This window comes from Sorex araneus, chromosome 4, assembly GCF_027595985.1.
Source record: "Sorex araneus isolate mSorAra2 chromosome 4, mSorAra2.pri, whole genome shotgun sequence".
NCBI classification, from domain to species: Eukaryota; Metazoa; Chordata; class Mammalia; order Eulipotyphla; family Soricidae; genus Sorex; species Sorex araneus.
This window is the reverse complement of record NC_073305.1, coordinates 161,743,555-161,757,987: the sequence shown is the minus strand read 5'-3', so window position 1 is coordinate 161,757,987 and position 14,433 is coordinate 161,743,555. Positions and strand designations below refer to the sequence as shown.

The window sequence follows — 14,433 nt, the reverse complement described above, 5'->3', positions numbered from 1 at the left end:
CCCACCCCATTCCCCACCCTCTACTTCTCTTCTTGAGGAAGTAGTTTACTTTTTTCTAAAACAACCTGTTTGAAATATTTTATTTGAAGGCGGTTTCTTTTGTATTGTGAGTTGTTGTTTTATTTTATTTTATCTTTTGGTTTGGGGGCCACAGAACCAAAAGTGGAAAGTAGGATAGAGTTCAGGGCCTAGTCCTGTTTCTATATTTGAAGCTCACTCCCAGAGTGCTCAGTAGATCAGCCCCCTGGCTTTCTGCGTGCAAGACATGTACTCAGCCATTGAGCTATCTCTGTGACTCTGCAACTTTTTTAAAAAAAAATCTTATTTTCATTATCCTTTTTAAAATATTTTTTACCCTTCTCTGTTTCTAAAATCAAATTATCCACTGCCAGGTGTGTAGCGTCAATGTTCTTTATGCATTCTTTATCAGATACATGATTTTCAGATTATACTCAGCCAGTATTTGTTTTACTTCTTCATTCTTAAAATATGGTTTTCTGAGAATAAACTTTTTTCTCTTTTTTGATGAATTTATTGATGAATCATACTTTATTCGTAGCATTTAAGAAAGCACTAATGACCCAAAGCCACATAGATTTTCTACTGCGTTTTCTTGTAAAAGCTCTATAATGTATGTTATTATTTGAGTCAATGTATTCTTCTAATTTTTGTGTGCTGTTAGGTTTGAACTTAAAGGGTTTCTTCTGGTATAACATTTGGGTATCCAGTTATTCTAACATTATTTGTTGGTAAAAATAATCCTATTTTAATTAAATGACCTCTGTAGCTTTGTTGAAAATCGGTTGTCATTATTTGTGAGTTTTGTTTCTGGATCCAATATGAATCCATTGATCTATTTATCTAACTCTTTTCTCCAATCTGTTACCTAATAAATTCAAATATATCTGATCTATTTATATAATCTACTTAGTAATACACTGTCCTGATCACTGATTTTTATAATATATCTTAGGATCAGATATTACTTATCCTTCAATCTTGTCAATTTTTAAAGTGAGCTTAGTTATCAAAGATCTTTTATATGACCTAATGATTTGCAGAATATGTTTGTGGATTTCTATAAGAAAGCTTACTGCATGCCTAAACCACACTTGGTCCCAAAGTATAAGAAAGAGAAGGAAATAGAGCAAATGGAGGGGGTGGAGTGAAAAGACAGATGAGAAGCAACAGGCAAAAGGTCAAGTTTGGTACTAAGAAATAATAGAGCTAAATATCCAAACCCAGAGTCAGCAACACTGAAATCATGAAACCCAAATTTTAATAACCACACCAGAATCTGGAAAAAACCTGAGTGCCTGAGAACATATGACTGGTTAAAGAAACTTTGGTACATCTACACAATGAAATACTATGTAACTGTTAGAAAAGATGACGTCATGAACTTTGCATATATCAGTGTATCAACATGGAAAGTATCATGCTAAGTGAAATGAGTCAGAAAGAGAGAGACAGACATAGAAAGATTGCACTCATCTGTGGAATATAAAATAACAGAATGGGAGACTAGCACCCAAGAGTAGTAGAGATAACGACCAGGAGTTTTGCTTCACAGCTTGGAAGCTGGCCTCACATGCTGGGGGAAAAGGCAGCTCAGATAGAGAAGGGAACACCAAGTAAAGTGTGACTGGAGGACCTGCTTGGGATGGGAGATGCGTGCTTAAAGTAGACTATAGATTGATCACGATGGCCACTCAATACCTCTATTGCAAATCACAACACCCAAAAGGAGAGAGAAAACAATGCCCTGCCACAGAGGTGGGGGGGCGGGGGGGATGGGGGGTAATGGGAGGGATTCTGGGATGATTGGTGGTGGAGAATTGGTACTGGTGGAGAGATGGGTACTTGAGCATTGTATGACTGAAAACAAGCACAAAAGTTTGTAAGTCTATAACTACCTTATGGTGATTCACTAATAAAAAATTTAATAAATAAATAAATGGTGTGTGTCTCTATGGCAGGCTAGGGAGGGGGTAAGACAGGAAACCTGGGAACACTGGTGGAGGGAAGTTGACACTGGTGGTGGAATTGGTGAAGGAACATTGTATGTCTAAAACCCAACTATGAATTACTTTATTAGTCATGGTGCTTTCCAAAATAAAATTTTGGGGGAAAAATGTAAAAAAAGAAAGTGAAAAAATAGATAAAATACTAAGAGAACAGAAAAAAAGAAATAAATACTGCTGTAAATCCAATTATACTCCTTAAATCCACAGATGAATTTGAAGAGTTTACTTAGTAAATGTGCAATAATCTGGTTCATTAACATATGTTTCTCTATTCAATTTAGTCTTCCTTAATTTTAACACCAGTTTTTCATTTTTACTGCATAAATCTTTCATGTATTCTATTAATTTATTCCTATCTCACATGTAAATGGGATTTATTTTTTTAATTTCAGTTTTTTGTCATTTTAAGAACTATTGTTTTTATACTTTGATATATAATGCAGCTTTATGAATTGTCTTTGTTACCTTTAACAGATGTCTAGTTGATTGTACCAGATTTTTTTAAGTATTTTAATATCTTTCTTCTCATAATGAATGCCCTTTATTTCTTTTTTTGTCTTATCACATTTGTTCAGTGCTCCATTTCAGTGGTACATGGAAATAAGATTAAATACTCATTATCTTTCTTCTGATCTTAATGGGAAAGGAGTGAGAATTATTCAGTCTTACATCATTGAATGGCATCTTATCAAAGCTGAAGGGAATATAGGAGTAAAATCGCATCCATGCGGGTGACCCTAATTCAGTTCCTGAAGCCATGTGTCTCCCCATGCACCACCAAGTTAGGCCCTGGAGCGCCCAACACCACCGACAGTGACCCAGGATGTCCCCTCTACTGCAGCAATACATCCTTGGCCCTTGCATTAAATCAGCAGCCAGTTGGTCAAGAATTGCCAGAAGCACCACCTCCATCCTGAGCACAAAAATTACTACATAATCCTAACTTTTCATTTAATGCATTTTATCATGTAATTTCATTTGTTCTCTGTGACTTTTTATCTGGAGTGAATTTTTGGATTTTTGCCAAGTGCCTTTTATGCATCCATTAATAAGATTGTGCAAAGTTTCCTCTTAAATTTCTTAATGGGAGAGAAAGATTTTTATCAATTTTTATATGTTAAACCACCTTTGTATTTTTAGACTAAAACCCTGACTTGGGCATAGAATATTACCCTTTAAATAAATTGAGATAATTCATTTGCTAAAATTTTACTAAACCCTTTTCATTTTGTTAATGAGGAATATAGAGGTATAGTTTGGGAGATTTTTCTTGTAATTACTCAGCCTGATGTAGTGAATTTATCTTTGGAGTGAGTGAGTTTGGGATAATTACCCACCTCAAATATCTAGATGAGTTACTGGAGATTTGCTATTACTTTTGTGATTTCTATTTTTTCTGTCATTTCTTTCTTTCTTCCTCCTGTCTTAATTTTTTAAGTTTTATTAGCGGGTACGGCATTTGCCTTGCACGCGGCTGACCCGGGTTTGATTCCTCCGTCCCTCTCAGAGAGCCCATCAAGATACCGATAGTATCCTGCCCGCACAGCGAGGCCTGGCAAGCTACCCATGGCATATTTGATATGCCAAAAACAATAACAACAAGTCTCACAATGGAGATGTTACTGGTGCCTGTTCGAGCAAATCGATGAACAATGGGAAGACAGTGCTACAGTGCTTATTTTGGGGCCATGTCCAGTGGTACTAGGAGCTACTTACTCCTGGCACAGTGCTTGGTTGTGGGGAACATTCCTGGCCTCCCGTAGGCACATGTGCTTCAGTTCTTTTAGCAGTCTCCCCAGAATTCATTTCTATTTCTTTATTGATTTTTCCTGATTGCTAAGATGTTGTTCTCATACTTTAGTTATTAAACATATTTTTAGCTCATTGAACATATTTACATGATGGATCTCAACTCTAATAAACCCAATGTCTGCACTTCCTCGGGTATAATTCCTGTCAATTGCTATTTTTCTGTGTGTGAACCTAACTTTCTTGTTTCTTTGCGTGCCTTCTGATTTTTAGTTGAAAACTGGAAATTTTCAATAATGTGATAGAACAACTTGGGACATTAGATTTTCCTCTACAAGTTTCTTGTTGCTGCTACTTACTATAGTTCTTACTTGGTTTTTTGTTTTGTTTTGTTTTGTTTTGCCAGCTACTCAAATAGCCATATATGCCTCCCAGATGAGAAGGCAGACTCTGAGATTAGCTAAATTAACAGAGACCCTTAGGCATAATGCCTTAGGAAGCCACTAGACTGGTCAAATAATGAAAGTTCTTTGGGAAAAGGACAGAAAAAGCTTCAAGCCTAAGGTCACATCCAGCATTGCTTACTCTAGGTTCTGCACTCAGGAATCACTCCTAGTGGGAGTTCAGAGTACCATATGGGATGCTCTGTGCAAGACAAGCACCCTGCCCTCAGCCCTAAGACCTGTTCTTTTCCTTCCAGTCACTGTCACCATAAATGCAGGCAGTTCGTTTTCAACAACCACTCAAAACTGGACAGTGTAAACAGGTATAAATAAGTATAAAAAGATCCATAAAGTTCACTGCTGTTCCTGAGACTCATACATTTTTCTTGAGGAAATATTGCAAAAGCTGGCTAATTGTCAGAAACTGGAAAAAAGTTAATTCTACCATTTTTGCCGATTTTGGATCAAGTTGTTAAGAAAAGAGAATTTTCAAGTTTTTATTTTGCTGTTTTTAGTAACATCACTCTATCTTCACATGTTTAATATGTTTACCAGTAATGTTCTCTGAACCTGTCATTTTCATTTTTGGATGACTTTTTCCTAAAAACTCAAATTTATTTAGTGTAAAGTAGAGCTATTAAAGTTAACTATTCTTCCTGTACACCTTGATAATTTCAAAGCTTTTATTTTTCAAGGATTTTGTTCTTTTCACCCACATAGTTTAATTTATTGTCCTAAAAAATATTCTCATTCTATGTTTAACCTTTAATTATAGAATATATAGGGTTGATTAATAACTTTTTAGTTTTTGATGTTAAAATATTTTTCTCTCCTCTCTGCCAACCTTAGTCTTCCTATTTTAACTATTTCTCTGTTTTCTATTTTATTGATTTTCACTTTGATCTTTATTTTTTATTTTGGTTTCAGGGCTACAGATGGTGGTATCCAGAATGTCCTCTACTTTATGTTTGGGGGGTCCTTCATGACAGTAATCAGGGTACCATGCTGTGACAGGGATCAAACATAGGTCTCATGCTTGCAAAGCATGCACTCAAACTCAACTGAACTCTTTCTCCAGCCCCTGATCTTTATTTTTTTTTCTTCTCACTTAAAGGTTATTCTTACTCATTTATATTTTTCAAGGGGAAGTTGTGGTCATTGATTTACCCTTTTCTCCTTTCCCAATATAAACATTTAGTGCTATAAATTCCACAGAGTCCTCCTTTTATGGCACTCCACAACTTTTAATATCTGTGGTTTCATTTTAGTTCAAAACACTTAATTTTTCTTAAGACTTTTTTCCTTTAAGCTGTGGGTTATTTTATTTCTAAAATTTGGAGATTTTTTTCCCAAAGATATTTGGGTACGATTTCTAATTATATTCCACTCTGGTCATAGACATACTGTACATAATCTTAATCCTTTTCAAATCATTGAGAATTGTTTTAGGATCCTTAATAGGATTTCTCTTGTAAAATTTTTGAATGAGTAAAAAAGAATATGTATTATGAGCTTGTTTACTAGTGTTCTTCTTATAAGTCAAATTAAATTTGCTAATAGTTTGCATCTTGTGTTACCTTATTGGTTTTATGCCTACCTGTTATTATAATCATTGAGATTTGTTTCTTGAATTGTCTAATAGTTTAAGCATTTTTTCTCTTGCATTTCTGTTACTTTTTACATCATATTAGGTGCTCATTTACTTAGGCCTCTAAAGATTATTGCCGTATTGATAGTATTGACAGCTTATTAATGTATTAAATGACTATATTCTTTGTTTTGAAATCCATTTTGTTAACAACAATAAAATCCTTCACTTACTGTAAATAATTTTATATGCTGTGTATTTTATAGCTGTGTTTTTTTACTTTTAATGAGCACTCAAATTGATTAAAAATTAAAATACGCTTTACATAAATATACAGTTTTACTCATGCTTTTTAAAAATCTAATATCAGTTTCTTCTTTACTTGGGTAATTGCAAAACTTTTACATTTAATGTGATTACTAATGTGGTTGATACTGTGTTTATCATACTGCTTTTTATATCTCACAATTCTGTTTTTGCCTGTCTTTTGGATTATCTTAATCTTTAAAAAGTTTCTCTAACTTGGGGAGGGTGGGAGGGATGCTGGGTTTACTGGTGGTGGAGAATGGGCACTGGTGAAGGGATGGTTTCTCGAACTTTGTATGGGGGAAACATGAGCACAAAAATGTATAAATCTGTAACTGTACCCTCACAGTGATTCACTAATAAAAAATTTTTAAAAAGTTTCTCTAACTTTTTACTTAATATTTGTTATGCTCTATTTTACTACTGAAGTTATTTCTTGAAAGGTTTCTAATACAAATTCTTATCACATAGTATTTTTTTTAATTGAATCACCTTGAGAACAGTTACAAAGCTTTCCAGTTTAGGTCTCAGTCATACAATGATCAAACACCTGTCCCATCACCAGTGAATATTTTCCACCACCAAGAACCCCAGTATAACCTCCGTCTCATCCCTCCCCCTGCCTATATGGCAGATGACTTCCTCTTTACTCTTTCTCCATTTTGATCATATTCAATATTTTGAAAAAAGACCCACCATTATTATTTGGAATTTTCCCCAACAATCAGACCTGCCGAAAAGGCATCATTAGATAATTTGTTTTCTACTGCTGATTCTGAAGAGCATATGATGATTTTGGATTTCTGATATTTTAGAAATAAGTCTGAAGGCATTTCTGCCAAAAGCTGCTGGGTTCCGAGATTGGTTTGTGTGCCTCTGGGATCATGGCTGTTCATGGGCGGCAACTAGGGCCTCATCAGGTCAGGGAATGGGGCTGGTTCCACCCCCCATCCCATGAGGCCCCATGTGTCACATCACTGCAGTCTCATACCTGGCTGTCCAGTAGGCTCTGAAAAGGTGGCGGCCACCGTTCCACCAGGGAGAAAAGGCAGAAGGGACAAATACCTTTCCCCACCTGGGGCGGCACGGTGCTATATTTTAATGCTCAGTCCAGCTGCATTTCTGCCAAAAGACTAGACTCCAAGATTGGTTTGTGTGCCTCTGGGATCATGGCCCATCAGGTGACAGGACCTGTTTGTGGGCGGCAACTTGGGGGCTCATAGGGGCGGGGAGAGGTGCGAGTTTCACCTCCCATCCCATGAGGCCCTGCCTGTCACTGCTCTCTCTCTCTAGTTTTGGACAGAGGCAGACGCTAGATCATTTATTTTCCATTACTCACTTTGCATATTGGGAAAGGTCACGCAACCACATAAGCAGCCGCGCACTTTGGAGGAATAGTCCTGATAGCCACATACCAGAGCCATGCTTGTAGAAGCTCATGGTCCCCATGGAGAAGGTGGGGAGATTGCACCTACTCCATCTGGGGCGTCCCGGAGATACAGGCTCAGTATGCGGCTCAGAGAATTCTCTGGTGTTGTGGTGCCCGCCGGGTTTCTTTTCTCTTTGTGAGACTGCTGAGTCTCACAAAGTATTTTTTTAAGTTCTGTTTTCTGTTTTCACTCCCCACATTGATTTTTTGATGTCCTAGTTTATTTCCTTTTATTTTTTATTCTTTGTTCCTTATATATTCCTTTATAAATTTCTTAACTAATTGTTGTAGTTTTAGTTAACTTTGCTCATTTTTCCTTCTAATGTTCATACAAGCTTGTAATGGATTCCTCTGCTAATTTTACTATGTACTTCCCTTTACCAATGACATACTTATTTTTTTATTCTGTATTAATTTAATTTTTTAAATTTATTATTTCATTTATTAGTGAATAACCATGAGGGTACAGTTAAACAGATTTACATATTTTCATGCCTGTGTTTCAGTCATACAGTGCTCAAGTACCCATCCCTCCACCAGGGCCCATTCTCCACCAACTATGATCCCAATATCCCTCCCACTCCACCCCCTGCTCCATCCCTCCCCCCCCACCCTGCCTCAGTGGCAAAGCCTTCCCTTTTGTTCTCTCCTCCTTTTGGGTGTTGCGGTTTGCAATAGAGGTATTGAGTGGCCACCGTGTTCAATCTATAGTCTACTTTCAGCAAGCATCTCCCATCCCGAGCAGCCCTCCAACCACACTTTACTTGATGTTCCCTTCTCTATCTGAGCTGCCTTTTCCCCCAGCATGTGAGGCCAGCTTCCAAGCTGTGGAACAAACCTCCTGGTCCTTATTTCTACTATTCTTGGATGTTAGTCTCCCATTCTGTTATTTTATATTCCATAGATGAGTGCAATCTTTCTATGTCTGTCTCTTTCTGACTCATGTCACTTAGCATGATACTTTCCATGTCGATCCACGTATATACAAAGTTCATGACTTCATCTTTTCTAACAGCTACATAGTATTCCATTGTGTAGATGTACCAAAGTTTCTTTAACCAATCATCTGTTCTTGGGCACTGGGTTTTTTTCAGATTCTGGCTATTGTAAACAGTGCTGCGATGAACATATAACTGCAGATGTCATTTCAACTATACTTTTTTGCCTCTCTGGGATATATTCCCAGAAGTGGTATTGCTGGGTCAAATGGGAGCTCAATTTCTAGTTTTTTGAGAAGCGTCCATATTGTTTTCCAAAAGGACTGAACCAGTTGGCATTCCCACCAGCAGTGTAGGAGGGCCCCTTTCTCCCCACATCCACGCCAACACTGGTTGCTTTTGTTCTTTTGGATGTGTGCCAGACTCTGTGGTGTGAGGTGGTATCTCATAGTTGTTTTGATCTGCATCTCCCTAATGATTAGTGATGAAGAGCATTTTTTCATGTGCCTTTTGGCCATTCGTATTTCTTCCTTGACAAAGTTTCTGTTCACTTCTTTGCCCCATTTTCTGATGGGGTTGATGTTTTCTTCTTGTAGAGTTCAACCAGTGCCTTATATACCCTTGATATCAACCCCTTATCAGATGGATATTGGGTGAATATCCTTTCCCATTCTGTAGATTGTCTTTGTATTCTGGTCACTGTATCTTTTGCGGTGCAGAAGCTTCTTAGGTTAATATAGTCCCATTTGTTTATCTCTGTTTCCACTTGGTTGATCAGCTGCGTGTCATCTTTGAAGATACCTTTAGCTTCAATATCATGGAGGGTTTTGCTGACTTTGTCTTCAAAGGTCACCTTATATATTATATTATATATAAGAAATGTTATGCTTATGGATTGTGGTCTGATGTTGAGGTCTTTAATCCATTTTGATCTGACTTTTGTGCATGGTTTTAGGTGAAGGTCTAAGCTCATTCTTTTGCATGTGGTTGTCCAGTTATGCCAGCACCATTTGTAAAAGAGGTTTTCCTTGCTCCACTTCACATTTCTTGCTCCCTTTATCAAAGATTAGATGATTGTACATTTGGGGTTGTGTGTAGGGATATTTGACCCTTTTCCATTGGTCTGTGGCTCTGCCTTTATTGCAGTACCGTGCTGTTTTAATTGTTACCGCTTTGTAGTGGAGTTTAAGGTGGGGGGGGGGGGTGATGCCTCCCATCATCTTTTTTCTAAGAATTGCTTTAGCTATTCGTGGGTGTTTGTTGTTCCATATGAATTTCAGGATTGCTTGATCCATCTCTTTGAAGAATTTCATGGGTATCCTTATAGGGATCGCATTGAATCTGTATAATGCTTTGGGGAGTATTGCCATTTTGACAATGTTGATTCTCCCTATCCATGGGCAGGGGATATGTTTACATTCCCTCATGTCCTCTTTTATTTCGTGGAGTAGCATTTTATAGTTTTCTTTGTAGAGGTCCTTTTCTTCCTTAGTTAAGCTGATTCCGAGGTACTTGATTTTCTGGGGCATGATTGTGAACGGGATTGCTTCTTTCATGTCGCTTTCCTCCTTTTCATTATGTGCATATAGGAAGGCCATGGACTTTGGGGTATTGATTTTACAGCCTGGATATTAATTTAATTTATTTTCACAAAAAGATATCCTCTTAATATTTCTTGTAGGGCTACTACAGTGGCAAGGAGCTTCTTTAACATTTGCTTATCTAAGAAACTTTATATCAATTTGGAATGATAACTTTGCCAACCAGAGAATTAATTCTTTTCTCTTTCTACACTTTGAATAATATTAATGCATACTCTTCTAATCTTTTTCTGATGAAAAATATGCTTTCTTATTTATACTTCCTGATACATAGAAGTTGCTTTTAAAATTGATTAACTTTGGCATTTTGATTATGTGTTGTGGATAGCTTTCAATGCAGCTTATTTAGAATGTTCTGGAATTCCAAAATATGTATTTTCACTCGATCTTCATACCTCTCTGGCCATATGTTTTATTTTATTTATTTTAGTTTTGGGGTCACACCCAGCAGTGCTCAGGGCTTACTCCTGACTCTGAACTCAGAACTCAGAACTCACTCCTGGTGGGCTCACTAAGACCATATATGGGGTACCCAGGATTAAACCTGGGTCTAACAGGATGCAAGGCTATTGCCCAACCTGCTATAGTCTCTCTTCGGATCCCATCATTTCCTTTTTGTCTTTGAGATTTCTTATATTAGTGAATAATTAAAAACAAAAAAGATTATTCATGTGTGAAAGGTTCTATTTCATTTTGGGCTTTACATTATTCTGGTGCTGTTTTTATTCCTGCTACTGCTTTTATTGTTGTTTATAGAAACAACAGCTTGAGGCATTTTGTGAACCATATAGTACCTGGGAATCAAAGCCCAGGGCTTTATACATGCAAAGTGTATACTATACCAGCTGAGCCACATCACCAGTCCCCCCCATCTTTATTTTGAAAGTATTTTCATTTGGGTTCACTTCTTTTATTTATTTTTCATTTATTTATTTATTTTCCAAGGGTAGGTTTGCTGTATGCATACAATTTATGTTCAGAGATTTTTTTCTGGTAATTTATTACATATAGCACAGATACTGTTATATAAGATACTGTTATATATAAGAAATGTTATACTCCTTTTTATTCCTCCATATGTGAAATGTTTTCCATCACTTTGGATACCTTCATGATTTCTTTTTTTCATACCCTTTGGGCAATTTGAATGTTAAATGCTTTATCATAATTTTTCATGTTTCTTATTAGAGTTGGTTGAGCTTGAATCTGTGAATTTATTGTTTTCATGAAATTGGGGGGCATTTTTTCTTTTGCTTCTTTTTGTTTTGGAAGAAGTGGTCAGTCATATGATAAAAATGAATTCAGATCCCTTTATAACACCATGAACAAGTGTCAAATCAAAATATATTCAATACCTCAATATCAGCCCTTAGTCCATAAGTTCTATTAAGAAAACAAAATCAGAACAATCTGAATGCCACATTGAATCTTAGAGATATCTTCAAAGATTCAGTACCATTGGCCAAGCAAATGGAGGCAAAGATAAACAAATGGTACTACATCAAACTAAGAAGCCTCTGTACTATAAAAGAAATAAGGACCAGAACAAAATGACACCACAAGAATGGGAGGAAACATTTGTCCACCACTCAGGGCTGGAGCAATAGCACAACGGGTAGGGCATTTGCCTTGCACACAGTTGACCTGGATTCAATCCCCAGCATCCCAAATGGTTCCCCAAGCACCGCCAGGAGTAATTCCTGAATGCAGAACCAGGAGTAAACCCTGAGCATTGTTGGGTGGGATGCCCCACCCCCCCCAAAAAAAAGACCAAACCATTTGTCTACCACTCATCTGTAAAGAGTTAATATTCAAGAGTTAAAAAGCATGTGGTAGAATTTTACAAGGAAAAAATGTCAAAAAAAAAAATGAGAGACAAAGAGATAAACAAACTTTTTCAAAGAATACATACAGGAAACCAAAAGGTATATGAAAAAGTTATCTGCATCTCTTGCCATCCAAAAATAAAAATCTAGGCTACGATGAGGGGCTTGAGAGAGAGTACTGGGGTAAGGTGCTTGCCTTGCACACCACTGACATCCCACGTGGTCCACCAAGCACTGCCAGAAGTGATTTTTGAGTTTTGAGCCAGGAGTAACCACAACCACCATCAGATGTACCCCCACCTCAAAAAAAAAAAAAGGAAAGAAAGACACAAAGGAAAGAAAGAAAGGAAGAAAGAAAGAAAGAAAGAAAGAAAGAAAGAAAGAAAGAAAGAAAGAAAGAAAGAAAGAAAGAAAGAAAGAAAGAAAGAAAGAAAGAAAGAGGAAGGAAGGAAGGAAGGAAGGAAGGAAGGAAGGAAGGAAGGAAGGAAGGAAGGAAGGAAGGAAGGAAGGAAGGAAGGAAGGAAGGAAGGAAGGAAGGGAAGATTAATTTACCTTCCATATGACCCAGAAATCCTGCTTATTGGCATCTACCTCATGAGCCCAAAAACTATTCAGAAAAGACATGTGCTGTCCTATAATCATTGCAGCACTATTTGAAATAACCAAAATATAGAAACAACCCAAGTGTCAAAGAAAAGATTACTGGATAAACAAACTGTGGTACACATGCGCAGTGGAATCCTACGCAGCTATAAGAAAAGATAAAATCATGCAATTTACTGCTATATTTACTGATACATATGTGGAGAGTATCATGCTGAACAAAGTTAGGAGAGGGACTGACACAGGATGATTAATCTCACATGTGGGATATAAAGAAATAAAAGTAGGGTTTACAGCAAATGCCCCATGGCAACAGAAACTGAGAACTGATTTTCAGTAGTAAGCTTACCATATGGGAGGGAAGGGGAGTATCGGACAGGGTGGTGGACACTGAGAAAAAGGTGGAGGGCAGTGGACACTGTGTGGAAGAATGTGGTGCTAGAATATGTTATGCAGGAAACCCTATCTTCAACAGTATTGTAAGCCATGATGCCTAAAACAATAAATGTCTTTAAGGACATATATTTGTATGTATCTGTGTAGCAGCAAGTCTAAAAATGGAGACATTACTGGTGCCCACTCGAGCAAATTGATGAGCAACGCGATGACAATGACAGTGACAGTATATATATATATACAGGGCCAAGATCTCTAAGGCTGCTCGGATTGGGACTGAGCCTCTTCCACCCAGATCCCCTATTTTCCAGTAGCTAGACAGTCACACCCAGAAACTGCCCCGTGTGATCCCATCAAAAGCCAACATCCAGAGACTATAAAACCAAGCTCCCAGAAGTGTGACATCTAATAACTTAGTTCTCCCTCTTGGAGAACCTGACAAGCTACCGAGAGTCTATTGACCATTTGGGAGAGCCTGGAAAGCTCCCTGTGGCGTATTCATATCCAAAATACAGTAACAGATATATACATACCTCTCAGAGAGTCTGGCAAGCTACCAAGAGTATCCCACCCACATGGCAGAGCCTGGCAAGCTACACGTGACATATTCAATATGCTAAAAACAGTAACAATAGGTCTTATTCCCCTGACCCTGAAAGAGCCTCCAATCATTGAGAAAGACGAGTAAGGAGAAGCTGCTAAAATCTCAGGGCTGAATGTAATAGACACGATACTGGCGCCCACTCAAGTAAATCTAGGAACAACAGAATGACAGTGATACAGTAATATATCCATATATGTGAAAGAACCATTAAGAACAAAGAATCTCTGAAAAATAAAAAAAACTAACATAATAAGGGAGAAAAAAATGGCCAAAGAATTGGAGAGCTGGTTTACAGAACTGAACTTTCCTGGGGGATTGGAGGTGTATAGGCAAAGTCTTGGGACATTGGTGGAAGGAAGCACTCTGATGGTGGGTGTGGTGTGAGGACTATATATGCATGAACCAGTTTTAATGTTGTTAATTTACAAACTAAATCAACAGTACATCAGAATGGTCACACACTATGACCAAGTAGGATTTAGCTCAAGGATTCAAGAATGGTTTAATACACAGAAGTAAAACAGTGTAATATAGCCGTACAAGGAAAGATGAAAACCATATGATCATACTAGTAGATGCAGAGAAAGTGTTTGACTAGATACAAAACCCATTTATGATTAAAAATAAAACAAAACTCAAAAAAGGGATGATATGAAGAACTTTCCTCAATATAGATAAAGCCATTTACTATGAACTCATAGCTAACATTTTACACAGTGGTGAAAAACTGAGAACCTTCACCCCCTAAGATAGGCACAAAACAAGGTAGCCCACTCTCACCACTATTGTTCAGTATAGTATTGAAAATTCTTTTCATAGCAACTAAAAAAGTAATACTAAAGGCACTTTGGTTGGAAAAGAAGTCAGACCATCACTACTATTTGCAGATGGCATGATGTTATATATTGAAAACCCTAAAGAGT

The 14,433-nt window shown here is 37.3% G+C and overlaps 1 protein-coding gene across 9 annotated transcripts in view; it reads left to right on the top strand.

Moving 5' to 3' along the window:
- The window catches only part of AHI1 (Abelson helper integration site 1), a 216,703-nt gene that overhangs the window by 189,257 nt on the left and 13,013 nt on the right, over positions 1-14,433 (top strand). The window contains exon 25 of one of the 9 annotated variants that reach the window (XM_055135624.1): positions 5,147-5,624. The exons of the other annotated variants lie outside the window; for them this stretch is intronic. Within the exon in view, the coding sequence (XP_054991599.1) occupies position 5,147 (1 nt within the window). The 3' untranslated portion in view covers positions 5,148-5,624. Of the gene's footprint in view, positions 1-5,146; positions 5,625-14,433 lie in introns of those variants that run through there. 9 annotated transcript variants of the gene reach the window in all.